The sequence below is a fragment of the Lithobates pipiens genome, unplaced genomic scaffold (genome assembly GCF_037356315.1).
Source record: "Lithobates pipiens isolate NorthernLeopardFrog02 unplaced genomic scaffold, aLitPip1_a1.2 Scaffold_16, whole genome shotgun sequence".
Classification (NCBI taxonomy): domain Eukaryota; kingdom Metazoa; phylum Chordata; class Amphibia; order Anura; family Ranidae; genus Lithobates; species Lithobates pipiens.
This window is the reverse complement of record NW_027507748.1, coordinates 21344199-21370083: the sequence shown is the minus strand read 5'-3', so window position 1 is coordinate 21370083 and position 25885 is coordinate 21344199. Positions and strand designations below refer to the sequence as shown.

The 25885-nt window shown below is 43.5% G+C and overlaps 1 protein-coding gene across 1 annotated transcript in view; it reads right to left on the bottom strand.

The window, feature by feature from the left end:
• Nucleotides 1-14328: 14328 nt before the first annotated feature.
• CASR (calcium sensing receptor) overlaps nucleotides 14329-25885 on the bottom strand; it is a 234382-nt gene continuing 222825 nt past the window's right edge. The window contains exons 6-7 of the mRNA XM_077479646.1: nucleotides 19879-20002; nucleotides 14329-16392 (exon numbers count right to left, since the gene is read on the bottom strand). Coding sequence (XP_077335772.1) covers nucleotides 14984-16392; nucleotides 19879-20002 — 1533 coding nt within the window. The 3' untranslated portion in view covers nucleotides 14329-14983. The remainder of the gene's footprint in view (nucleotides 16393-19878; nucleotides 20003-25885) is intronic.

Here is a 25885-nt window from a genome sequence, read left to right as displayed (position 1 = left end):
GAGGCTGCGTTGATGGCCATTGGTGAGGCTGCGTTGATGGCCATTGGTGAGGCTGCGTTGATGGCCATTGGTGAGGCTGCGTTGATGGCCACTATTGGGTGCTGATAGGCTGCATTAATGGGCACTGATCAAGTTGTTGTTAATATTTATTTTTGTAGCTTAATTCAAACCGTGTCATTTCATGAGATAATTTGAGGGCAGAATTAGGGGCAGGGTAGGTGTTGGGTGGGGCAACTGGTGGTGAGTAACTCTTAAGGCATGGCTAGTAGCTCATGGTTTTGAAATTTTGAGCCCTGGCCTAGGCTATAAGAAGATTGCCAAGACCCCGAAACTGAGCTGCAACAAGGTGGCCAAGACCATACAGCGGGAAACACAGGACGGGCTCCACTCAGAACAGGCCTCGTCACGGTCAACCAAAGAAGTTGAGTGCACATGATCAGCGTCATATCCAGAGGCTGTCTTTGGGAAATAGACATATGAGCGCTGCCGGCATTGTTGCAGAGGTTGAAGGGGTGGGGGGTGGGTCAGCCTGTCAGTGCTCAGACCATACGCCGCACACTGCATCAAATTGGTGATGATGCACAAGAAAGCGTGAAAACAGTTTGCTGAAGACAAGCAGACTAAGCACATGGATTACTGGAACCATGTCCTGTGGTCTGATGAGACCAAGATAAACTTATTTGGTTCAGATGGTGACAAACGTGTGTGTGGGGGCAACCAGGTGAGGAGCACAAAGACAAGTGTGTCTTGCCTACAGTCAAGCATGGTGGTGGGAGTGTCATGGTCTGGGGCTGCATGAGTGCTGCCGGCACTGGGGAGCTACAGATCATTGAGAGAACCATGAATGCCAACATGTACTGTGACATACTGAAGCAGAGCATGATCCCCTCCCTTCAGAGACTGGGCCACAGGGCAGTATTCCAAAATAACGACACCAAACACACCTCCAAGACGACCACTGCCTTGCTAAATAAGCTGAGGGTAAAGGTGATGGACTGGCCAAGCATGTCTCCAGACTTAAACCCTATTGAGCATCTTTGGGACATCCTCAAATGGAAGGTGGAGGAGAGCAAGGTCTCCAACATCCAACAACTCCGTGATGTCATCATGGAGGAGGGGGAAGAGGAGTCCAGTGACAACCTGTGAAGCTCTGGTGACCTCCATGCCCAAGAGGACTTAAGGCAGTGCTGGAAAATAATGGTGGCCACACAAAATATTGACACTTTGGCCCAATTTGGACATTTTCACTTAGGGGTGTACTCACTTTTGTTGCCAGTGGTTTAGACATTAATGGCTGTGTGTTGAGTTATTTTGAGGGGACAGAAAATTTACACTGTTATACAAGCTGTACACTCACTACTTTACATTGTAGACAAGTGTCATTTCTTCAGTGTTGTCACATGAAAATAGAGAAGAAAATATTTACAAAAATGTGACTGAGGGGTGTACTCTTACACTTCTGTGAGATACTGTATAATGTTTGGGGGGGGGGGGGGAGGGGTTCCAAGTAATTTTCTCACAAAAAATACAGATTTTAACTTGTAAACAACAAGTATCAGAAATACTGAATGTAGACAAGGGATTGCAGCGCTCTCACAAAGGAAGTCTCCTGGATGTAAAATTAAGTCCATAGGGTGCGCTGGCTGCTGTGTTGTCCGAACAACACTACAGTAGACACAATAGTAGAAGAGGGAAAAGCCGAGGGAGAAGGCGGAGCCTAGCCGAGAGGTAATGCTGGCTTAGAGCTCCATTCTCAGCAGGACAACGGAGCCATACAACGGCGGAGGTAACTTGACCCTCCGCACATATATCATACCAAACTGTAGATAGATATCCCTACCTTACATTGGTGACGTTCGGGGGGGTCAGAGGAGACTCGTGAGGCAGAAAATTAACAAGAAAGCGCCGCCTCACACACACAGCAGTATGGCACTGAAACCCTCCCCCTCTGAGGGGAGACACAGTGAGGAGAACAAACAGACAGCCCCTTCTGCTGCTTTACATAAAGATGTTCTCTCATTAAAAGCACATAGTCTCTCTAACCAAATACCTGAGAAAAATATGTCAGTTCTGGAGAATTTAGAACTTTCCACACAAAAAGACTTATCCCCTCCTGTAACGCTGAAACAAATAGAAAATCTGCTTCAAAAATCACTAAAATCCACTGCAGATATCATCACCACAAGCCTTACCAAAGAAATTAGAGAACTTGGTCAGCGTACATCAGCACTGGAAATTAGAGCAGACGATCTGGAAAATTATACATCTAACTTTGCCTCAGAAATTGATTTTCTTAAAGAGGAAAATGACATATTACAATCCAAATTGGAGGATTTAGAAAATCGTGCAAGACGCTACAATATACGTATTAGAGGAATACCCGAATCTGTGACTGATTTAAACAGTGCTATTACCGCACTTTTTCAAGAATTACAACCAGCTATCCCACTAGAGCGTTTTGAAATGGACCGGGTTCATAGAGCCCTAGCACCAAAGAAAATAGATGGTCCTCCCCGTGACATTATCGCGAAATTGCATTTCTACCGCACTAAGGAACTACTGCTAAATACAGCTAGAAATAAAGATCCCCTAATTTTCCAGGGTCATAAATATCAATTATTCACAGACCTCTTACAGATTACAGTCAACAAAAGAAGAACCCTGAAACCACTACTGCAAATATTACAGCGAAATGACATAATCTACCAATGGGGCTTTCCTTTCTCAGTGCGTTTTACTTTCCAAAGTCGCAAATATATGTGCCGAACAGCTAAGGACCTGCAAACTACTTTACAGAAACTAGGGATGATAAACGCATCAAGAGATGCTGCGGACACTCGCCAAAAATCATCCTCATATGCTGATAATCCCTCCTCTGCTTCCAGAAGAGAAGAAGACTACAATCCACAGAAAAGAAGTCGCATACAATCTCCACCTCCAGATCCGGCTGACACTATGGACTGATAAACACTTGTACTGAGGCTACTATCTTGCCTTTTCAACAGAATGGCTAATAATCCAGGTAACTGCACCCACTTCCGGGATAGCTCTCTGCGGAAAGGGGCGTAACTTACGCCCCTTTCCGCAAGTGCCCGCCCCTTCCCGCAAGTGCCCCGCTGCCTGCTGCGAAACACACAGATCCCAGAGGCAGCGGGGAGCGTCCTTATTGCGCCGCGCGATTCGCGCATGCGCAGTAGGGAACCGGGAAATGAAGCCGAAAGGTTCCATTTCCTGATTCCCATACCCAAGATGGCGGCGGCAGGACCCGACAGACGACCTACAGATCGGCTTCGGGTGCCGACATCGCGGGCGCGCTGGACAGGTAAGTGTCACTATTTTAAAAGTCAGCAGCTGCAGTATTTGTAGCTGCTGGCTTTTAAAAAAAAAAAAAAACGCGGAGTCCCGGTGGACTCCCGCTTTAATTGTATTTTCTTTTTCAGTCATTATCTCCTTTCCCTCCACCCCTATACTCTGGAGACAAATAATTTCTTATATGACACACGTTCTAACATAAAACACCAACACATATTTACTTTTCCCAACTCCATGGCCCCATTAAACGTCATATCATTAAATACTCAGGGACTAAACGTTCCACACAAACGCACTAAAGCCTTCCGCACATTTTCATCCAAAAAAGAACATATAGTTTGCCTCAAAGAGACTAATTTTGCGTCACAATCCACTCCCAAATTTTTCAGTAAAGACTACCCCCAAGTATACACAGCTTCGGCCTCCTCTAAAAAACGAGGCGTGCTTATAGCTTTCCATCGCAATACACCATTTTCACTAATGAAGGAAATCGAAGATCCAGAAGGTCGTTACTTGATTCTTAAAAGGACACCTACTTGATATCGCTATCACCATTACATCATACTACGCTCCTAACAAAAATCCTATTTCTTTTCTTTCTCATTTATTTCAAACTATAGAACACCACAAAATAGGTACTACAATTCTATGTGGAGATTCTAATCAGACCATATTTCCATTTTTGGATAAATCACCAATCCCACAGTCACATACAGCAGACAAACAACTCTTATCAAAACTAATTACAAAACATAACCTAGTAGATACTTGGAGAGAATTGAATCCAACCAAGAGACAATACACACATTACTCGTTCCCTCATTGCTCATTCTCTAGGATAGACCATATATTTATGTCCATAGGGCTAATTCCAGAAATAATATCTACAAAAATTATTCCCATCCCATGGTCCGATCATAGTGCAGGCTACATTACTGTTGCCTCTATAATTCCAAAAAAAAAAGATCCAACATGGATATTAAGAGATTTCCTACTCAAAAATCCAGCTCATAAAAATAATATTGAAATTGCGCTCAAAGATTATATAAAATATAACTCCACACCTGACGTCTCTCCGACTACATTATGGGAAGCACACAAACCTGTTCTCCGTGGCATATGTCTACAGCAAACAAACATATTCAACAGAGAGCGGAAAATCCTTTGTCAGACTTTAGAAACAAATTTCAATAAATGTCACACAGCATTCCAAAATAACCCTTCTTCTTTAGCTAAAATAAATCTTGACAAAGCTAAATTGGAATTTGATCTATTCCTTACTGAAACAGCGGATAAAACCATCAAGAGATCACAACACAATTTCTATATCAATGCGAATAAACCTCACACACTATTAGCCAGGGCATTAAAATCCTGCCAGAACCCAACGAAAACCGATACGTCTGAAAATCTCTAGGGGGGTATACACAAATAATCCTTTAAAAATATTACAAAAATTCAAAACACAATTAAAAAATTTATACTCTTCTAATAATGAGTTGGACCCTTCTAGAGCGAATGATTTTTTTCTCTCATATATCTCTACCGACACTATCTAAAACACAAATGGAAATGATGGAGGAACCAGTGTCAATTATAGAGGTATCTGAAGTTATCAAAAATCTGAAACTAAATAAAAGGCCAGGTCCTGATGGTTTTTCTGCGCTGTATTACAAAACGTTTGTAGACACCCTATCTCCAGTCTTGACAAACACTTTTAATTCCCTTTTTGGAAGGTCATTCTTTTAGAAGAGAAACCCTAACTGCAATTATCTGTATGCTCCCTAAACCCCACACAGACGATTCAATATGGTCTAATTATCGCCCTATTTCGTTATTAAATTTGGACATAAAAATTTTAGCCAAAATTCTAGCTAACAGATTAAATACTATTATAGGCAATCTAATACATCGTGATCAAGTGGGCTTCATTCCATTACGTCAAGCAGGAGATAATATTAGACGTGCAACACTCCTGTCACATGCCGCTAAAAAAAAGACGTATTCCCACTTGTTTTCTTTCTTTAGATATTATGAAAGCTTTTGACACATTATCTTGGTCATATATGAACTATACCCTTTCCAAATGGGGATTCGGCCCTCATTTTTTACGATGGCTCTCTAATTTGTATCAAGATCCCAAAGCTTATATCAGATATGCAGGGTACAAATCGGACGAGTTTAATATACTGAGGGGGACTCGTCAAGGATGTCCACTTTCGCCATTATTATTTGCTTTACTCATTGAACCTTTAGCACAAAGAATTAGGATGGAACCCACTATAACAGGTATTGAAATGGGTGGCTTTCATCATAAGCTCTGTTTATTCGCAGACGATATTCTCCTTTTTCTATCTTCTCCACATGTTTCGGCCCCAAATCTTATGGTTGTACAACAAGAATTCTCGTTTATTTCGGGCCTTAAGGTCAATATTCAAAAATCTTCAGCATTAAACATTTCACTTGTCGAAAAAGTAGGGCTGTTACTGATTAAAATTTTCCTGTTCGATTAATCGATTTTTTTTAATCGATTAATCGACTAATTTCGATTAATTATAATGCACATACAGTTTTTACAATTTTTTTTATTAAACTTTAAGAAAAACGTAGAAAGTTAGTTTAACTTTAACTGTAATGTCCACATCTCCCCCATACTGTACGGTCCACATCTCCTCCCATGCTGTATTGTCCACATCTCCCCCATACTGTACGGTCCACATCTCCCCCATACTGTACGGTCCACATCTCCTCCCATGCTGTATTGTCCACATCTCCCCCCCATAAAGTACTGCCCACTTCTCCCCCCATAAAGTACTGCCCACTTCTCCCCCATAAAGTACTGCCCACTTCTCCCCCCCCCCATAAAGTACTGCCCACTTCTCCCCCCATAAATTACTGCCCACTTCTCCCCCCATAAAGTACTGCCCACATCTCCTCCCATCTCCCTCATACCTTAATATTCATGATTGTCTGCTCTGTCTGGAATAGACAGCAGGCAGACCCGTCCATCCTCAGAGTAGACACAAGCAGGCGGGCAATGATGACGTCAGCGCGCGTGTCTAGGCCGCCGTCGGGTGGACCAAGATGGCCGCGGCTCCGGAGCTAGGCCGAAGCTGCGGCCTTTCCTATGGGCGAGACCATGGAGCTGACTCCGCGGATCGTCCTCGATCAAAATTATTTTGATCGATCAAAGAAATTAACGATTAATTGAACAATTAATCGTTAATTTCCACAGCCCTACGAAAAAGATAAACAATCTTTACAAAATTCACTACCCTTTAAGTGGGTAGATCATAGCCTCCCATATCTGGGTGTGCAGTTTACTCCTAACCCCTCCGATTTATTTGCAGCTAATTACCCAGCTCTATTAAAAAATATTACAAGGTCGTTATCTAATTGGTCATCAATGCCGATATCATGGTTTGGGAAAATCAATATCATAAAAATGTCTGTTCTTCCGAAATTTTTATATTTATTCAGAACTCTCCCGATTCACATTCCTGCATATTTTCTTAGGCTGATTCAACAAAAAGTAACGAAATTTACTTGGGGGAAAATAAAACCCAGACTTCACAAAAAAAACACTTGTTCTCCCCAAAGCTTTGGGTGGTTTGGGATTCCCAGACTTTAACATATATTATAAGGCAGCTCAATTATCTCAATTAACAAAATATCACTCTTCTACAGAGATTCCTTTATGGGTCCTCATTGAAGCTGTAGACTGTGATCCTCTTCCTATAAACAATATATTATGGTTACAACCTGCGGATCGTAAGTCTATAAATAACCCCATTTCTTAGCACTCTCTATCTATATGGGATAGGTATAGAAATTCACATGGTCTGCAATCTCCACAAAATCCGCTATTATCTTTCCACAGGAATCCGACTTTTTACCCAGCCTGGAAATATCCCAAAACCTTTAAAGCTAGGTCTAAAGCTGGTATCACTTGTCTATATAATTTAACTTCAACTACATCAATAAAATCTTTTACAGATCTATGTAAATTATATAAGCTTCCACAATCAGAAATATTCAGATATCTCCAAATCAAAGATTTTTATACTCCTCTTCTCAATTTAAATGTAAACTTACATAATATTTCTCAATTTGAAAGATTTTGTCTCAAGGAACCACATGCTAAAGGTCGTATTACATCATTGTATACACAATTGATATCTAATTCTAATACTGTTATACCTAAATATGTGGCCAAGTGGGAAAAAGATTTGGATTGTACGATCGATTCTAGGTCTTGGTCCAACATATGGTCTTTCACAAAATCTTCCTCTATAAATATATTGGCGTCTGAATCATCATATAAAGTTCTCACACGCTGGTATTTGGTTCCTGCGAGAATCGCCAAATTCTCAACAGACAACACTGGCCTCTGCTTTCGTGGCTGTCCAGAAAAAAGGTACCTATATACATACCTGGTGGCATTGCCCAATTGTACAATCATTTTGGAAAAAGATCTTTCTGATAATTACAACATTTTTTGATCGTCCAATTTTTCCAGACCCAATTATAGCTCTCCTTAATTTAAAACCAGCCTTTCTGAATCAGAAACAATTCAAATTAGTTCTTACACTCCTGATAGCCGCAGACTATAGCCAATGCGTGGAAAACAGATGTGGTGAATATTGCAGAAACCAAACGTAGAATGAATCAATCTTTCATCCATGCTAAAATGGACGCTATAGATAAAAACCAGATGACAAAGTTTGATATGATAGGGAAACCCTGGATTAAATATTATACCTCAGATAATATTGACAACCGAGTTTTATTGTTATGGTGATTACGATTTTTTTATAGAATTACAACATTAGATGATATATAAAACCTCCTCCGGAGAATTATTCCCTCTCCTTCCCCTCCTATATACCTTTTATGTTCTTCCCTTACTATATAATACTTACTATAAACATACTTTAGAAGTTATGGTCAAAACTTTAAAATCATATATTTTATTTTAGACATATTTATATTTTCTTGGGATTAAAATGTTTAAAACTCAGCTATGAGAATGTTTTCAAATTCTAAAATATATAAGGCCATTTATTGTCATTCCCACGAGAATATCTTGAAATTCTTCTTTGCTTTGTATCATCCGTACTTCAATATGTCTACTTTTTATTTCTGGTATCACATCATTTGTCTTATATTCTGTACATGTAATTTATTTTAACATAAAATAAAAAATTTTGAACGAGAAGAGGGAAAATCCGGAAACTTTATGTCCATATCAAATGGAAATATTTTTATTGGCACATGTTAAAGTACAAAAGCAGACCCGTTTTTGGCACACCGCCTTGATCACTGCAGTGCCGAAACACATCTGCTTTTGTACTTTTTTTAAGGCTGCTTTCTCACTGAGGAGCTTTACAGGCGCTATAGCCTCTCCTCTCACTCCAGTGTGAAAGCCCGAGTGCTCTCACACCGGAGCGGTGCGCTGGTGGAATGCCAAAAAAAGTCCTGCAAGCCACATCTTTGAGGCGCTGTAGGAGAGGTGTATACAGCACCCCTGCCCTTCGAAATCAATGGGCAGCGTAGCCGAAGTGCCATAAAAGTGGTGCTTTGTGGTCGCTTTTAACCCTTTTTTGGCCTTTAGCCGGGGGGGCTTAAAAGCTATCGCCCCGCTATTGGCCAAAAAGGGCCTCAAAAATGACGGTAAAGCGCCGCTAAAAATATCGGCGCTTTACCACAGACGCCCCAATGTGAAAGTAGCCTAACGTGCCAATAAAAGTATTCACATTTGATATGGACATAAAGTTGCCGGCCCTTCTCTCCTCTACGAGTATCAGAAATAGGCTTGGTCTTAACACAGCTGATGTCGATCACTGGGTACAGGCCAATGGATTACCGCCGGCGATCATCCTGAATTCACACAGGGCAGAGCCCTTGCTGTGTAAACAAGGCAGAGCACTGTCCTGTCAGCGGGGAAGTAATAGATTTTCTTTCCCCGCAAAGCAGGGAATAAAACCTATCACTTCCCTTAGTAAAAGCACTTCACACAAAGGGCACACTTTTAACCCCTTCCATCCAGTGTTATTCGTACAGTGCGTATTTTTAGCACTGATCGCTGTATTGGTGTCGCTAGCTCCCAAAAAGTGTCCAAATGTCCTTCAATATCGCATTTCCGCTAAAAGTCCCTGATCCCTGACATTGCTAGTAAAAATCTATTTAAAAAAATTCCAGTATATATCCCATAGTTTGTAGACGCTATAACTTTTGCGCAAAGCAATCAATATATGCTTATTGGGTTTTTTTTTTTTTAACCAAAGACATGTAGCCGAATACATATTGGCCTAAACTGATGAAGAAATGAATTTTTATTTATTTTTTATTACATTTTTTTTTTTGGGATGTTTTATAGCAGAAAGTAAAATAAATATATATGTATTTTTTTTTTTTCCTTCAAAATTTTCGGCATTTTTTTATTTATAGCGCAAAAAAATAAAAAAACGCAGAGGTGATCAAATGCCACCAAAATAAAGCTCTATTTGTGGGAAAAAAAATCACGTACATTTTATATTTATTTATTATTTCAGTTACTTACCGTATATACTCGAGTATAGGCCGACCCGAATATAAGCCGAGGCCCCCAATTTACCACAAAAAAACTGGGAAACTTATTGACTCGTGTATAAGCCGAGGGTGAGACATCCCTGTGTCCCGTCCATCCCTGTGTCCATTCCTGTGTCCCGTCCGTCCCTGTGTCCATCCCTGTGTCCCGTCCGTCCCTGTGTCCCGCCTGTCCCGGTGTCCCGTCCGTCCCTGTGTCCCGTCCGTCCCTGTGTCCCGCCTGTCCCGGTGTCCCGTCCGTCTCGGTGTCCCGTCCGCCTCGGTGTCCCGTCCGTCTCGGTGTCCCGTCCGTCGCTGTGTCCCGTCCATCCCTGCCTACCTGTGCCGAACTGCAGCCTCTGTGTGCCATGCTCTCCTCGTCCTCGGCGGCCATTCCTCTGTTCAAAAGCCGCGCCTCCCTGTCTGTGATAGGCGGAACACTCAATTTCCCAGCAGTCAGTGTTCCGCCTATCACGGACATCCGCTCATTCTCATACTACGGACGAGGATGAGAGGATGTCCGTGATAGGCGGAACACTGACTGCTGGGAAATTGAGTGTTCCGCCTATCACAGACAGGGAGGCGCGGCTTTTGAATAGTAGAATGGCCGCCGTCTGTCTGCTCGACACGCTGATCGGGCAGGCAGACGGCGATGACTCGAGTATAAGCTGAGGGGGGCACTTTCAGCCTCAAAAAAGAGGCTGAAAATCTCGGCTTATACTCGAGTATATACGGTATATAGCGCCATCAATTTACGCAGCGCTTTACATATACATTGTACATTCACATCAGTCCCTACCCTCAAGGAGCTTACAATCTAAGGCCCCTATGTCACATTCATACATACTAGGGACAATTTAGACAGGATCCAATTAACCTACCAGCATGTCTATTGAGTGTGGGAGGAAACTGGAGTACCCGGAGGAAACCCACGCAGGCACAGGGAGAACATGCAAACTCCAGGCAGGTAGTGTCGTGGTTGGGATTCGAACCAGCGACCCTTCTTACTGCTAGGCGATTTTATTTGGGTACAGCCTCGCATGACTGCACAATTGTCAGTTAAAGTAACGCAGTGCCATGTCCCAAAAAATGGTCTGGTTGTGAAGGGGGGGGGGTAAATCTTCCAGAGGTCAAGTGGTTAAGCTAAATTAATAGTTTTGTATCTTCCCTTCTAAGATATCAAAGCTTTTTTTTTTTTTTTTGCTCTTATGGTAACTTTCACTTACCTGGTAAGACGGATTTGCAAAATAGAAACTTATCATGAGCGAAAACAGCGGTTCACCTGAAATTACCAGCCTTTCATAATGATCCTCTGGCTTTATGATGTTGAGTCGTTGACTCAGGTATTCGGTATGCAGATAATAAGATACTTTAGGTGTCCCCCCTGAGGAGATTCACCCTCTTTAATTTGTCCCGGTGGTCATTGACACTGTTTTGAGGGAGAAGCGGTTTTTAGGGCTTTGAAACTTTGCATGCTTCACTGTGAATATTGATGGGCTCATTATGAGCAAGAGATGTGCTAGAGATCTCTCCCAGTCTCCCCAATGGGACATGGGCTACCGAAACCATCTGTCATTGGTTCAAACCATCCTCTACCCTTTTCAAAACAAACAAAAAAGTTTTGGTTAGACATACTTTAAACCAAAAATGTGTTCAGGTAAAGTATTTGTAGACCTTTTTGTTATAGGCTCGTACCTTCAGAAGACGGGACACTGGCAAAGCTTTTGAGGACACACCTCCCCTAAAACCCTACACAACTCTGGGAGTTTTGTGCTCGTGCCCTAAGGTGTTGGACCTGTTCTCCCTTGTGGAGAAATCACTCTTCGCTTAACTAGTTATTTTATTTTCTGGATTCATCAATCAACTCCTCAGCCATCTCCTTCACTGTTGCCTTATACTACAGCAGAAGCAGTGCATTTGGATGGGCACAACCTTGGTAGAACCTTAGAAACCCTACCTGCACCCTATGCTGTGGAGACGCCATATTGCTTAGGGCAATGGATCCTGTATGGGGCACTCACTTTTGGTTATAGGCTCATACCTTCATGTAATTTGCACACTGGCAATGCTTCTTGAGGACATGCCTCGTCTCTCACTGATGCTGTTAGTCCTTAGTTTTTGCTAGTGTCCTAAGGGGTTGGACCTCCTCTCCCTTGCGAAGATATCACTTCAGTTTAACTGGTTTATTTTATTTTTTGAATTCTTCAATTAAACTATCTCTTTCACTGTTGCCTTATACAACAGCAGAAGCAGTGCTTTCGGATGGGCACAACCTTGGTAAAACCTTGGGAGCCATATCTGTACCCCACACTGTAGGAGCGCCATGTTGCTTAGGGCACAGGATCCTGTAAAGGAAATCACGTTGGGTTATAGGTTTGTACCTTCAGATGGTTGGACACTGGCAAAGTTTTTTGAGGACATGCCTCCCCTCTAACCCTACCCGACTCTGAGTCCTCTGTTTTTTTGCTAGTGTCCTAGGACAGTGGTCATCAACCCTGTCCTCGGGGGCCCACTAACAGGCCAGGTTTGTAAGATAATTGAAATACATCACAGGTGATATCATTTGTGTCTCAGTGATTGCAGTATTCTAGTCTGCATCTCCCCCAAGCTAATACATAAAACCTGGCCTGTTAGTGGGCCCTGAGGACAGGGTTGATGACCACTGTCCTAAGGTATTGGACTTCTTTCTTGCGGAGAAATCACTTTAGCGTAACTAGTTGATTTTATTTTTGGATTCTTCAATCAACTCTTCAACCATCTCTTTCACGGTTACCTTCTACTACAATAGAAGCCGTGCCTTCTGATTAGCGCAACCTTGGGAGCCATACCGGGACTCCACACTTTGGGGACACCATGTTGCTTGGGGCACTGGATCCTGTATGGGCGCTCACCTTTACACTAAGGGCTCATTTACACTTGCTTCGACTTTAACTCACATTTTAGCAACTACTGCTTCAACATGCTTTATTGATGCTTCTGTGATGCTTCGATTATGCTTTTTTAAAGCTTGGCAAATGCCCTGTGTGTGTGTGTGTTGATTTTCGAATTTGTTTAAAGGGACCCAGTATAAGCCCAGCTCAGTAGTACCCCCACTCAGCAGATCCCCAGCTCATTAGTACCCCTATTCAACAGACCCCCCCCCCCCCCCCCCCAGCTTATTAGTACCCTCTGTGACAGACCTAGCCGGGACACAGGCTTTTTGAGAGGACTGAATGCAAGCCTCTTGCCGATCGATTATGGGCCCTGGATTTTAAGGGGCACAGGGTGAATGAGAACCCCACTATAATCTGTGCTAGTCAGATTCAATGCTGTATATATGTATATATGATGTGTGTTGTCTCATGCTGTTGGGACACACGCTGTCAGATGCTAATGTCATTAACTCCAGCCACCTTTCTGTGGTGTAAATGAGTCTAGTCTGGCTTGTAAGGGCATTCCAAACGTTGTTGTTTGTGCTAATTAACCCTTTGTTTATGTTTATAGTAATGTTTATTGAGCTAGGAGCCGAAAAGTCTTATCCCTTCAGTCAAACTAGTCTGAGTGTTGATTAGATAATTAGCTCATGCTAATTAGGTTAGGTTTTAGTCACACCACTGTATATATATTTTGTGTGAGATCTCAAATAAAGGTCATTCCTGATGTACTCCTAAGACTGGTGTCGTCTAGTGCTTGGGGGTTCCTATAGCCAGATCCATTGCACTTGTGTTCCAAGACTTAGGAAGTGGTATATAGACGGAAGCACTCAATCGGAGTGTGGGATTTGTTCCGTCACACCCTCATTCAGCAGATCCCCTGCTCAGTAGTACCCCCAGCTCTCCTAATGTCCCGCTCAGTAGTAACCCCCAGCTTTGCTGATCCTCCTTTCAGAAGTAACCCCCAGCTGTGCTGCTCCTCTGGTTTGCTGATCCTCCTCTCTCACTGGTTCCCGCTATATTGCTTCCACGCTGCTCACCACGTGTGACATCTCCTAGTTTCTCCTGCTCTGGTTCCCCAATTCTCCTGATTCTCTGCATCTCAGCCCTCTCCTCTGTCCCCATTCACCTTCCGCTATAGTGTTACCGTCTGCTAGTTCCTCCACTCCGGTGCGGACCCTGCTCATCTTCCTGCTGCGCCACACCAGATGTGACGTCTGCACCAGACACTTTCAGAATATTTACACATAAACCGAAAGTGACTGCTGATGACGCTTTTCCAGTTTGTTGGTCTCCCAGTGCATCCTGGGATATATTCTACCTGCAATACCTCCAAAGCAAAGCTAAAGCCTCTCAAAAGATGTAGGTGGTGTAAGCAAGTGTTATCATAGACTTCTTCTATGGAGGCTTTGGAGATGCTTTATAGTACCAAGAAAGCCACACGGGGACTAATTTTTGAAGCAAAACAAACACAAAACTGTGAACAGGACCCATTTTATTTGGTGATAGGGCTTTGATTAGCATTTAGAGTGCTTTAAAAAAATGTCCAATGTCACATTTTGAAGCAAGTGTAAATGAGTCCTAAAGTGCCAAGAGCCAGCAAAAGTTTTTTGTTTTCTTTGGGAAGTAGATTTTTTTTTTTTTTTTGATGAAATAAAGTGTGACATTAAGTTCTATGTTTACAGTTTATTATTTTTAATACCACCAATGCAGACAGACCGACCGACCAGGTTCACCAATGTAGCCCCCATCAAGCCCCCCACCCCTCCCGACCAGGCATCGGAAAACAAGTCGGCACCACAGTACGAGCAACTCACAGGTTTCAAACAGCCTTAACTGGGTACACATCACAAATATAAGGTCATTAATTACCACAGGTCAATAATTCACCTACAACGGGTCCATCACTACTGCAGTTCTTCAAACTGGGAACGTTTTTTTTTTTTTTGTGTTTTTTTTATACAGCAAACAGAAAAATTGTCCCCCAACGGGAAGTATATGTGAAAATGAAATACCAAATATACGACAAATGTATACAATCCTATATGTTCCTTCAATTCAGTCAACATTAATACACAGATGGAGAAAGAAGTCTCCAGTAAATTTAATGTACGTTCCATCCAGGATGAGTCTTTGTTCAATTTGAAAGATCTCATTCCCTATCAAGGTCAGTCTAACGGTTAAGATCGTAATTAAGATTTAATCATGTTTTCTGTGATCGTTCCATCAATCTCCTTCTTCGTAATCTCTGTTTGAGCCGAGGAAGCCGCCATGCTTTGGTTTTCAGGGCCGGCTTGGCTTGCCGCCTCGCGATTCTCCGTCTCGTCGACATTGGAGGCTGTTCGGAAGCTGGACTCGCTTCCGCCGTCGCTGTTTTGGAGCGGGAGCAAAGCTTTATGTCTCATCAAACTGTCGTCACTGTTTTTACCTTCCAGGGAGTTCTTTGGCCTCGTGACCTTGTTAGACACTGAATTCTTGGAAGGTTCATCAAAGCTCAGGGATAAGGTGACCGTGCCACTGCCAAAGCTGACTTTCTGCTTGCAGCTTCTGGCTCGCTCGGCAGCGCTGAAATGATCGTCGTGATTGCTCTTGCTGCTGATGGAGGATGATGGGGTGGAGCCCGCAGAACCTCCCAAGCTGTTGGACCTTTTGTGGGACACATTACTGCGTCGAAGAGTAGCTCGGGCCGCAACCTTGAAAGCGTGAGCCACCGTGCTGCAGCGGACCTCTTCGATGGTGTTCCTGGATGGTTTGAACAGGATGATGTAGACTTTGTTGAAGAAGATGCAAGCCAAGAGGCCGAAACTCGAGGCCAGAATGGCAATGATCTCAACAGCCGAAACGTACTTTCCGTAGGTGCTTACATAAGCTGGAATGAAGGATATCCAGACAATGAAGAATATGAGCATGCTGAATGTGATAAATTTGGCTTCGTTGAAATTTTCCGGTAGCTTCCGCGCCTTGAAAGCAAAGAAAAAGCAGATCCCTGCCAGCAAGCAAATGTAGCCAATCAGGAATCCAAGAGCCATCAATGATCCCTCGTTGCAAATGACGAATATGATCTCATCCTCGTGATTCTTAGCGGCCCTGGGAGGCGCGGTGTATAGCCATATGATGCACGTAACAATCTGCACGAAGGTACACAGAAAAACCAGAAGAAACTGGAGGTTTAGGCCCCACCACTTCCGCTGAAAGCTCGTGGGGATTTTGGCCTCGAACACGAGCAGGATGCGGTTGGTTTTTACCAGGATGCAGGAGATGCAAAGCACAAAACTGATGCCAAATGCCGGTTGCCGCAGCCGGCATGTCCAATCCTCCGGCTCGCCGATGAAGAAGAGGGAACTGGAGAAGCAGCACAACAAGGAGAAGAGCAGGAGATAGGAGAGCTCCCGGTTCGTTGCCTTAACAATGGGTGTGTTGCGGAATTTTATGAACACGCTGAGTACGAAGGACGTCAGGAATATTCCCAAGATTGAGAACATGGTGAGCGCAATCCCAAATGGTTCCGTCCAAGACAGGAACTCGATCTCCTTGGCAACACAGGATGTGTGGTTTTCATTGGACCAGTATTCTGCAGCACATTTCTCACAAGCGCTTGCATCTGGAAAAGAGAAGAGCGTTATCATAAGGGAGAAATGCAATGGTGTCACTCTTACCTCTATGGATGGTTCTTAAAGTGTCACTAAACCCACATCAAAGCGTTTACCCGACTTGTTCAAGCCCCGACTTGTTCATGCCCCAACTTAGTTGGGGTAGGCGGAATACTTTGGTGGGGGTGGGTCAGCCCGACACTTGACCTTTGACCTCTGGGGACACGCCTCCTGACCTTTGAGTTTTGGGGGAGGTCCCTATTCAAATCCCTGAGTCCTAACCTTGTTCTAGGGGAAACCATAACCCTATCTTTAACCCTAACTCTTAACCCCAACCCTAACCCCAACCCCAACCCTAACCGGTACGTTACTTTGCCCAGCCGTGCCATTCTGCCGACGTATATATACAGGAGGCGGTTAAAGAGGTCCTGTCATGCTTTTTTCTATTACAAGGGATGTTTACATTCCTTGTAATAGGAATAAAAGTGACCCATTATTTTTTTTTAAAGGGACAGTGTAAAAATAAAAAGTAAAATAAATAAGAAAAATAAAATAAAATTGAAAGCGTACCGCCGAGCTTGTGCTCTGAAGCGAACGCATACGTAGGCCAGGCCTGCATATGAAAACGGTGATCAAACCAGGTATCGCCGCGATCGTTAGAGTGAGAGCAATAATTCTAGCGAAAGACCTTCTCTGTAACTCAAAACTGGTAACCTGTAAAAAATTTTAAACGTCGCCTATGGAGATTTTTAAGTGTCAACGTTTGCCGCCATTCCACGAGCGTGCGCAATTTTGAAGCGTGACGTGTTGGGTATCAATTTACTCGGCGTAACATAGTTGCATAGTTAGGTTGAAAAAACAAGTCCATCTAGTTCAACCATAAAAAAAAAAAAAAAAAATATCATACAATCCCATATACCCAATCCTATACCCACATCATCTTTCACAATATAAAAAAAAAAAAAAAAAAAATGATTGGTCTAGTTTTACTGTTGTCTTATTTTTTAATTCCAAAAAGTGTATTTTTTTTTCCCAAAAAAATTGCGCTTGTAAGAAAATGTATAATGTTTGGGGGTTAAGTAATTTTATAGCAAAAAAAAAAATGATTTTAACTTGTAAGCAGCAAATTTGAAAAATAGGCCCGGTCCTTAAGTAGTTAAGGGAATCCCTTGTGGACCCCCCCAGGTCACCAGAACTAGTGTTTCCGTTGGAAGATTTTGCCTCTATTACTTTTCTGGGGAGAACCCAAAATTTGGTCTTCTCTTTTTCTTTCACTTTCAATAATAATGATAAACATTAGCAGAACAGTCCCCCCCCCCCAGCTCTGCCACAGCTGGGACTACCCTAATGGGGGCACAGACCGCAATAAGAACTGACAGATGTTCTAATCCCTCCCCACTCTATCCAAAATAAAAACACTAGCAAAAGTTTTGCCTTTATACTTTAACCACTTCCCGCCTGCACTATATACTATAACCCGCTACAAGTGCAGCTAACTTTGCCGAGAGGGCGTCATATAACGTCCTTCCATGATCGTGCTGCCTGTCCACCCCCCCCCCCCCCCCCCCCCCCCCCGTGGTGTGTGGGTGGCACGCTCTGTGATTGCTGTGTCGTTCGGACTCAGCTGATCACAGATCGGGGTAAAGGGCCAATCACAGTGGCCCTTTACCACATGATCAGCTGTGTCCAATCACAGCTGATCAAGATGTAAACACAAGCCGCTTATGTGCTTTTCTTTTCTCGTGCTGACAGCATGAAGACAGAAGAAGAGAGCCGATGGCCGGCTTGTGTTAACGAGACATCGACACTGATTATCAGTGCAACCTCATCAGTGCCCACCAGTGCAGCCTCATCAGTGCCGCCTATCAGTGCCCACCAGTGCAGCCTCATCAGTGCCGCCCACCAATAACCACCAGTGCAGCCTCATCAGTGCCGCCTATCAGTGCTGCCTATTAGTGTCCACCAGTGTAGCCTCATCAGTGCTCATCAGTGCAGCCTCATCAGTGCCCACCAGTGCAGCCTCATCACTGCCGCCTATCAGTGCCCACCAGTGCAGCCTCATCAGTGCCCACTAGTGCAGCCTCATTAGTACCACCTATCAGTGCCAACCAGTGGAGCCTCATCAGTGCCGCCTATCAGTGCCCACCAGTGCGGCCTCATCATCAAGAACTTGATGAAAAATGTCATACAGATACAGTGTTGCATGACCGCGCAATTGTCATTCAAAGTGCGACAGCGCTGATAGCTGAAAATTGGCCTGGGCAGGAAAGGGGCAAAAGTGCCCGGAAGGCAAGTGGTTAAAGTGGTGGACAAAGGCATAATGAGCTAGTATGCATAGCGAAACAATAGCTGAAGTAACATCACGAACGTGTCGTTGCTTCAGTGCACATGCGCGATGACGTCGCCACATGTAGATACAGGGGATATCTCCTAAACCGTGCAGGTTTAGGAGATATCCAGGGTAGCTACAGGTAACCCTTATTATAGGCTTAACCTGTAGGAAAAATTGTCTGTAAGAGTTTACAACCACTTTAAAAACAGATCTTAGTAAGAACAGGGGAGAAAGTTCTGAAAACGATGGCACCCTCAGCATCTACTTTCATTGCAGGTTGTATACTTGCTATATGCACAGTGACATCTAGTGGCCGAGGGGAGGGGGGGGGGGGGGGTTAATGCAGTTCATTTACATAGAATGGGATACAGGTTTAGCCAGGTTGTGTTTGACTCCTTCCAGCAATTGCATGCAGGCATAGGTGTGTGCAGCCTATTGCATTACCCCAAAGCTCAAGCACACATGTGTGTGTATATATATATATAACAGTGTCAGTAGGGCAGAGATTGGTGTCAGTAGTTTTCATTTTTATTATTTTGTTTTTTATTATTTTTTACAATTTTATTTTATACATTTTTTTTTTTTACTATTTTTTTATTATTATTATTATTATTATTACTATTATTTTTTTACTATTTGTTTAAAAAAAAACATTAGAGGGCTTTGTGGAAATATCAGGGTTCTAAACAGGGGGAATCTTGCCCACATGGGGTGATGGGGGGGCCCAGGCACACCCCGTGTACATGCCTATGCATGCAGGAAGAGGAGCTTCAAGGGAAATGCTTCATTTTAGAGTCCCTGTGTATTCCTATGACTGTTAGTTTTTATGTTAGGTTTATTTTTAAGCATTACTGGTTCCCCCGGGCATTGTACACCTCTACAGTATTAGGCAGTGACACGCTGGTCTGTAAATGGGACTTTTTTCCCGGGATCAGTGTGTAGACATAAATGTGAAGTCCCGGCTGTGACATACAACAGATGTCCTTACATTTGCACATTATTTTGGAATTTTTTTTTTTTTGGGTGTTGACAGCTACCAGCACTATGGTTGGGTATCCAGTGCCAATCACCGATCTTTGATTCCTATAGAAGCCTCATGGCACAGACTCAACCAATGGGAACAGGCTTCCGTCCTGTTTCTGAGGTCCCCCCCCCCTTAATTTACCTGTCTCATCGGAGTACTCGCCCTCGGGGCACGGCTCACACATAAAGCAGCAGGTCGGTTCACCTTCGATGATCCCTTTCCTGGTGCCTTCATGGCAGATCCGGCTACAGTTGGAGAACGGGACCTGCCGGAGAGGTGAGAAGAACATCATTAGTGGTAAGACTGATAAATAATAATCTTTTCAAGAAACTGGAATCAATAAGTTACAATCAATTTGATGGTAAACAGCGGGTTTCAGAATGTAATAGCTTTTTAAAATTCTCTTATTAAAATGATTATGTATTATTAACTAATAACCACATTTTTTTTTTTATTCTTCAGCAAATTGAGTTTGTGGTATTTCCATTGTTTACCACCTTCTGTTGTCGGTGCTCGAGGACGCAGTTGCAAATGAGAGAGTAATGAGGAATGAAGGGGTCTATTTATACAAAAGACTGCTGTTTCCTATGATCATCAGCTCCATCTAGTGGCCATAATGTGGTATTTTCCCTGACTGAGGTTTTTCAGAAAAAAGATAACACATTATTGACACTAGATGGAGCCGACACTCAACATATTAAGTTAAATATGGACAGGAAATTTGCTGGTGATGCCTTTACCACCTTCTAATTCTTATCCAGCATATAATGCAAACTCCCTTATTGTAGTAAAACATGCTAGACATGTGCAATTCGTTTAGTTCCGTATTAGTTTCTTGACGAATTTTGACGAATTTTGACAAATTCGTTCATTTCCAAAATTTCTGAATTTTTGAATTTCCGAAATTTAGAATTTTCACATTTCCAAATTTACAAAATTTCAGAAATGGGAAATTTCTAAATGTCAGAAATTGGAAATTTCGGAAATTTGGGAATTTGGAAAAATTTGAAATTTCGCAAGTGGGAAAATTCTAAATTTCAGAAATTCAAAATTTGGAAATTTGGAAATTGGAAAATTTCAGAAATCAGAAAATTCTAATTCGGAAATTCAAAATTTCAAAATTTGGAAACGGGAAAATCCGAAAATAAGAATGAAAATCTGAAAATTCTAAAGAATGAAAATCCGAAAATTCTAAAATCTGAAATAATAACTAATAATACCGATTATATTATTAGGTATTGGAATTTCCTTTCAAATTTGGCTGTTAGTGAACGTAATGAGTACCAATTTATCCGAAGTTATGAATTATCTGAAATAACAAATGTATCTACATGAATGGAACGTAACAATCTAATAATAATAATAATAAAACCTTTTTCTTATTATTATTTATTATTAATTTGTTTCATTCCATTTGTTTAGATGCAGCATTCGTTATTTTGGATAATTCGTAACTTCAGACAAGTTTGTATTCGTTCACAAACAGCAAAATTTGAAAGGAAATTCCAATACCTATAATTTAATAGTTAGTTATTATTAGTTAGTTATTATTTTGAATTTTACTGATTTTGTTTCTTTTTTTCAGATTTTTTAAATTTTCGGAAATTGGAAAATTAAAAAATGCAGAAATTCGGAATTCGAAAATTCAGAAATTTGAAAAATTCGGAAATTTGGAAAATTCGGAAATTTGGAAATTCAAAAATTCGGAAATTTGAAAAATTCGGAAATTTGGAAATTCGAACATTTGAGAATTCGATAATTCAGAAATTTAGAGATGTGAAAATCTGAATTTTCGAATTTCTGAAAAAAGCAAAAAAAACGAAAACAAATAAATTTTTTGTCAGTGCAAATGTCTAAGCCCTTGTACACACGGTTGGAGATTCCGACGTAATGTGTCCGATCGGACCCTTTTGTCGGATATTCCGACTGTGTGTGGTCTCCATCGGACTGTTTCCGTCGGAGTATCCGACAGACCAAGTTTTCCAACTTGTTGGTAAAATTTTCCGACAAAATGCTCCGATAGGACATACTCCGATCATGTGTAGAGAATTCCGATCGGACAAAGTGCCACGCATGCTCAGATCAAATTCCTACATCAAAGCTATTGGCTACTAGCCTGAACGTAGTCCCGTCGTAACGAAATAACGTCATCACGTTCTGGACGATCGGATTTTCCGACAACTTTGTCCAACCGTGTGTATGCAACAGTTTCGACAAAATCCATCTGAGAAAATCCGACGGACAAAATCCGACGGATTTGGTTGTCGGAATGTCCGACTGTGTGTACAAGGGCTCACACATACTGTCTAACTGTCCAACACATACTATAAATGGTGTTAGAGAGATCTCGCTGCCCATATGTACCCCGTTTCACCACAATAAGGGATTTAGTATAATTTGCTGGTTGTGCGATCATCCTTTGATCGGGGCATTCTCCACAATGGTGAGCTGGATGTGCACCAGACTGTGGATTGCGGGCAAGTGTAAACTAACCTGGAGTGGTATTACTTTAACCACTTGGGATCCGCGCTATTGCCAAATGACGGCATTAGCGCGGATCTACTTTTCCGGGACTACGTCTATTGACGTCGTCCCGGGTACGAGCGGCCTGCGCTCGCCCTGAGGGGCGCGCGCGGCACACTCTGTGATCGGCGAGTCCGTGAGACTCGCCTGATCACCGATCCGTGCAAGGGGTCGATCCCGACCCCTTATCACGTGATCAGCTGTCAGCCAATGACAGCTGATCATGTGATAGAACGGAGCCGGTAATCGGCTATTATTCCTCCTCGCGCTGACAGCGCGAGGAGAGAAAAAAAAAGCCGATCACCGGCGGCCGTGATCGGGACATCAGTCCCGATCACGGCCAGCAATACAGCTGACCACCTGCCCCCTGCCAGTGCCCACCTGCCCACCGCAGTGCCATCCTGAATAAAAGTAAGTTCCCCCACATCAGTGCCACCCACAGTGCCACCCACAGTGCCACCCACAGTGCCATCCAGCAGTGCCACCAACAGTGCCACCCACAGTGCCCACAATGTGCCTCAAAGGTGCTGCACCCCAGTGCCGCCCATCAGTGCCCAGCAGTGCCGCCCATCAGTGCCCAGCAGTGCCACCTATCAGAGCCACCTATCAGTGCCACCTATCAGTGCCCATCAGTCCCATCTATCAGTGGTACCTATCAGTGCCCATCCGTGCCACCCATCCGTGCCACTTATCCGTGCCACCCATCCATGCCATCTTATCTGTGCCCATCTTTGCCCATCAGTGCCACCTTATCTGTGCCCATAGGTGCCGCCTTATCTGTGCCTATTAGTGCCGCCTTAACTATGCCTATCAGTGCCCACCAGTGCAGCCTATCAGTGCCCACCAATGCAGCCCATCAGTGCCCACCAATGCAGCCATCAGTGCCGCCTAATCAGCGCACTTCAATGAAGGAGAAAAATGACCCGTTTGCAAAATTTTATAACAAACTATTAAAACATGATTTTTTTTTTTTTTTTGCATCTTTTTTTGTTTGTTTAGCAAAAAATAAAACTCCGAGCTGTAACTAAATACCACCAAAAGAAAGCTCTATTTGTGGGAAAAAAATGATAAAAATTTCATTTGGGTACAGTGTTGTATGCCCGCGCAATTGTCATTCAAAGTGCATCAGCGCTGAAAGCTGAAAATTGGTCTGGGACTGAGGGGGGTTTAAGTGCCCAGTAAGCAAGTGGTTAAAGAGCTTTATCTGCCACCTTCATAAAGGTAACCTTTAATGGTTATCTCCACTTCATTCACTACCAATAGCTAGGAGTGTCCTGCTCTGAATTCTGGCCAATCAGACTGGCCAGTAGCGTCTATGCTACCAACACGGCATCATTGCTAGAAGCCCACTTTAACCAACATACTGGCTGAATTGTACAGGAGGAGTAATGACTTGGCACCCACTGACAAATAATTGTAGCACCCTTCTGAATAGGTTTGCTAGGAAAACTAGGCAAATGTAGTTCTTATTGGCACCACTGTAATTCATGGAGCAGTGGGTGTGATTGCTTTGGGCTATTCTGGGCTCTGCAGGCTGCAGGTTTGATTGCTCTTCCCTGCCTTTAGCAGGATTCTAGAATATAGTGGGTTGGGGAGACACAAACCAGCAGTCTGAGTATTTATGTGGTCTCAGCCAATCCCTGAGAGAGGGTGCCCTGTAGGTGGCTGCAGAGTGCATAAATAGTCTGGGGCTTGAGGCAGCCCTGTTCTTGTCCAGGAGGAGAAGTTCCCAGCCTGAAGGGCTGCTGCCCTTCTGTACAGCCCTGCTAAAAATGTTACTTGTTCTCATCAGAGTCCCAGCTGTGGCAGAGCTGGGGGGGGGGACTGTTTTGCTAAAAATATCTTAACCTTAAGCAAGGGATTTTATTGGCAGGTCCAGCGCGGGAGACTCAAGGAGGAATTATATGTCTGATGTTGGAAGGAGGCATCTAAGTGTCCAGGGACACTGAGTACAGACCTGGATAGAGGATCCTAGTGACCATTGCTGCTGATATCCCTAGCCTATCAATTCTAGTGCTTGCCTGGCCTAGGATATTACTGAAGGTGTCCCGGTGCTGTTCCATTTCTGGGCTTTTGCTTAGTGTTCATGGAGTATCCCACAGCTCCCTATGCCCTATCTAAGTTAATCTGCAATAACTGCTAAAAAGTCAACCCCTAGACTGTTTATTGAGCCAGAAGAGTGACTGTTACCATGTGCCTGGTAGCTGCTGCACTATCTGGGAAAAGAACCTGGGACAATTCAGAGGCCCTCTCGGAGGTGAGCTCTACACAATGGCCACCCAAAAATGGCTGAGGAACTTGACAAGTACCAAGTGTTAGTAGCTCCAGAGCTGCTTGGCCAGAACAGTAAGGGCTGGTTTACACTTGCTTCAAAATGTGCTATTTTAAGCACTCTGAATGCCAATCAAATAGCCTCTCACTAAATAAAATGGTTACCTTACAGTCCTGTTCACTTGTGTTTGCTTCGCTTCAAAAATGATACCCCATGTCACTTGGTGCTTCAAAGCGTCTCCAAAGCCTCCATAGAAGTCAATGACAACGCTCGCTTACAGCACCTGCAACTTTTGAGAGACTTTTATTCAGGTTTAGCTTCACTTTGTTTTGTAGGTATGGCAGGTATGAGATCTCCCAGGGTGCACTGGGAAACCAACTAGCGAACCAAAAAGATGCCATCAACTGTCACTTCCGGTCCATGTGTATATATTCTGAGAGTGTCTGGTGCAGACGTCCCATCTTGTGTGCAGCGTGGAGCAGCAGAAAGGTAAGAGGGGTCTTGACTGGAGCTAGGCAACTAGCAGATGGCACATGTGGTGTGTAACATGGGAATGCTATAGAAGAAGTTGAGCAGGGACCGAAGAGAGAGGACTGAGTGGCAAAGGATCAGCAAAGCTGGGGGACTGGAGCAGGAGAAATTAGCAATGTCACACATGGTCCAAAGCGTGGGAGCAATATAAGCGGGGACTGGAGAGAGACGAGGATCAGCAAACCAGAGGATAATCAGAGCTGGGGGTTACTACTGAGTGGGGGATCAGCAGAGCTGGGGGTTACTACTGAGTGGGGGGATCAGCAGACCTGGGGGTTACTACTGAGTGTGGGATCAGCAGAGCTGGGGGTTACTACTGAGGGGGGGATCAGCAGAGCTGGGGGTTACTACTGAGTAGGGGATCAGCAGAGGTGGGGGTTACTACTGAGTGGGGGATCAGCAGAGGTGGGGGTTACTACTGAGTGGGGGATCAGCAGAGGTGGGGGTTACTACTGAGTGGGGGATCAGCAGAGCTGGGGGTTACTACTGAGTGGGGGATCAGCAGAGCTGGGGGTTACTACTGAGTGGGGGATCAGCAGAGGTGGGGGTTACTACTGAGTGGGGGATCAGCAGAGGTAGGGGTTACTACTGAGTGGGGGATTAGCAGAGGTAGGGGTTACTACTGAGTGGGGGATCAGAAGAGCTGGGGGTTACTACTGAGCAGGAGATCAGCAGAGGTGGGGGTTACTACTGAGTAGGGGATCATCAGAGCTTGGGGGTACTTTTGAGCAGGGGATCTGCTGAATGATGGTATCAATGAGCTGGGGATCTGCTGAACGGAGGTACTAATGAGCTAGGGATCTGCTGAGTGGGGGTACTACT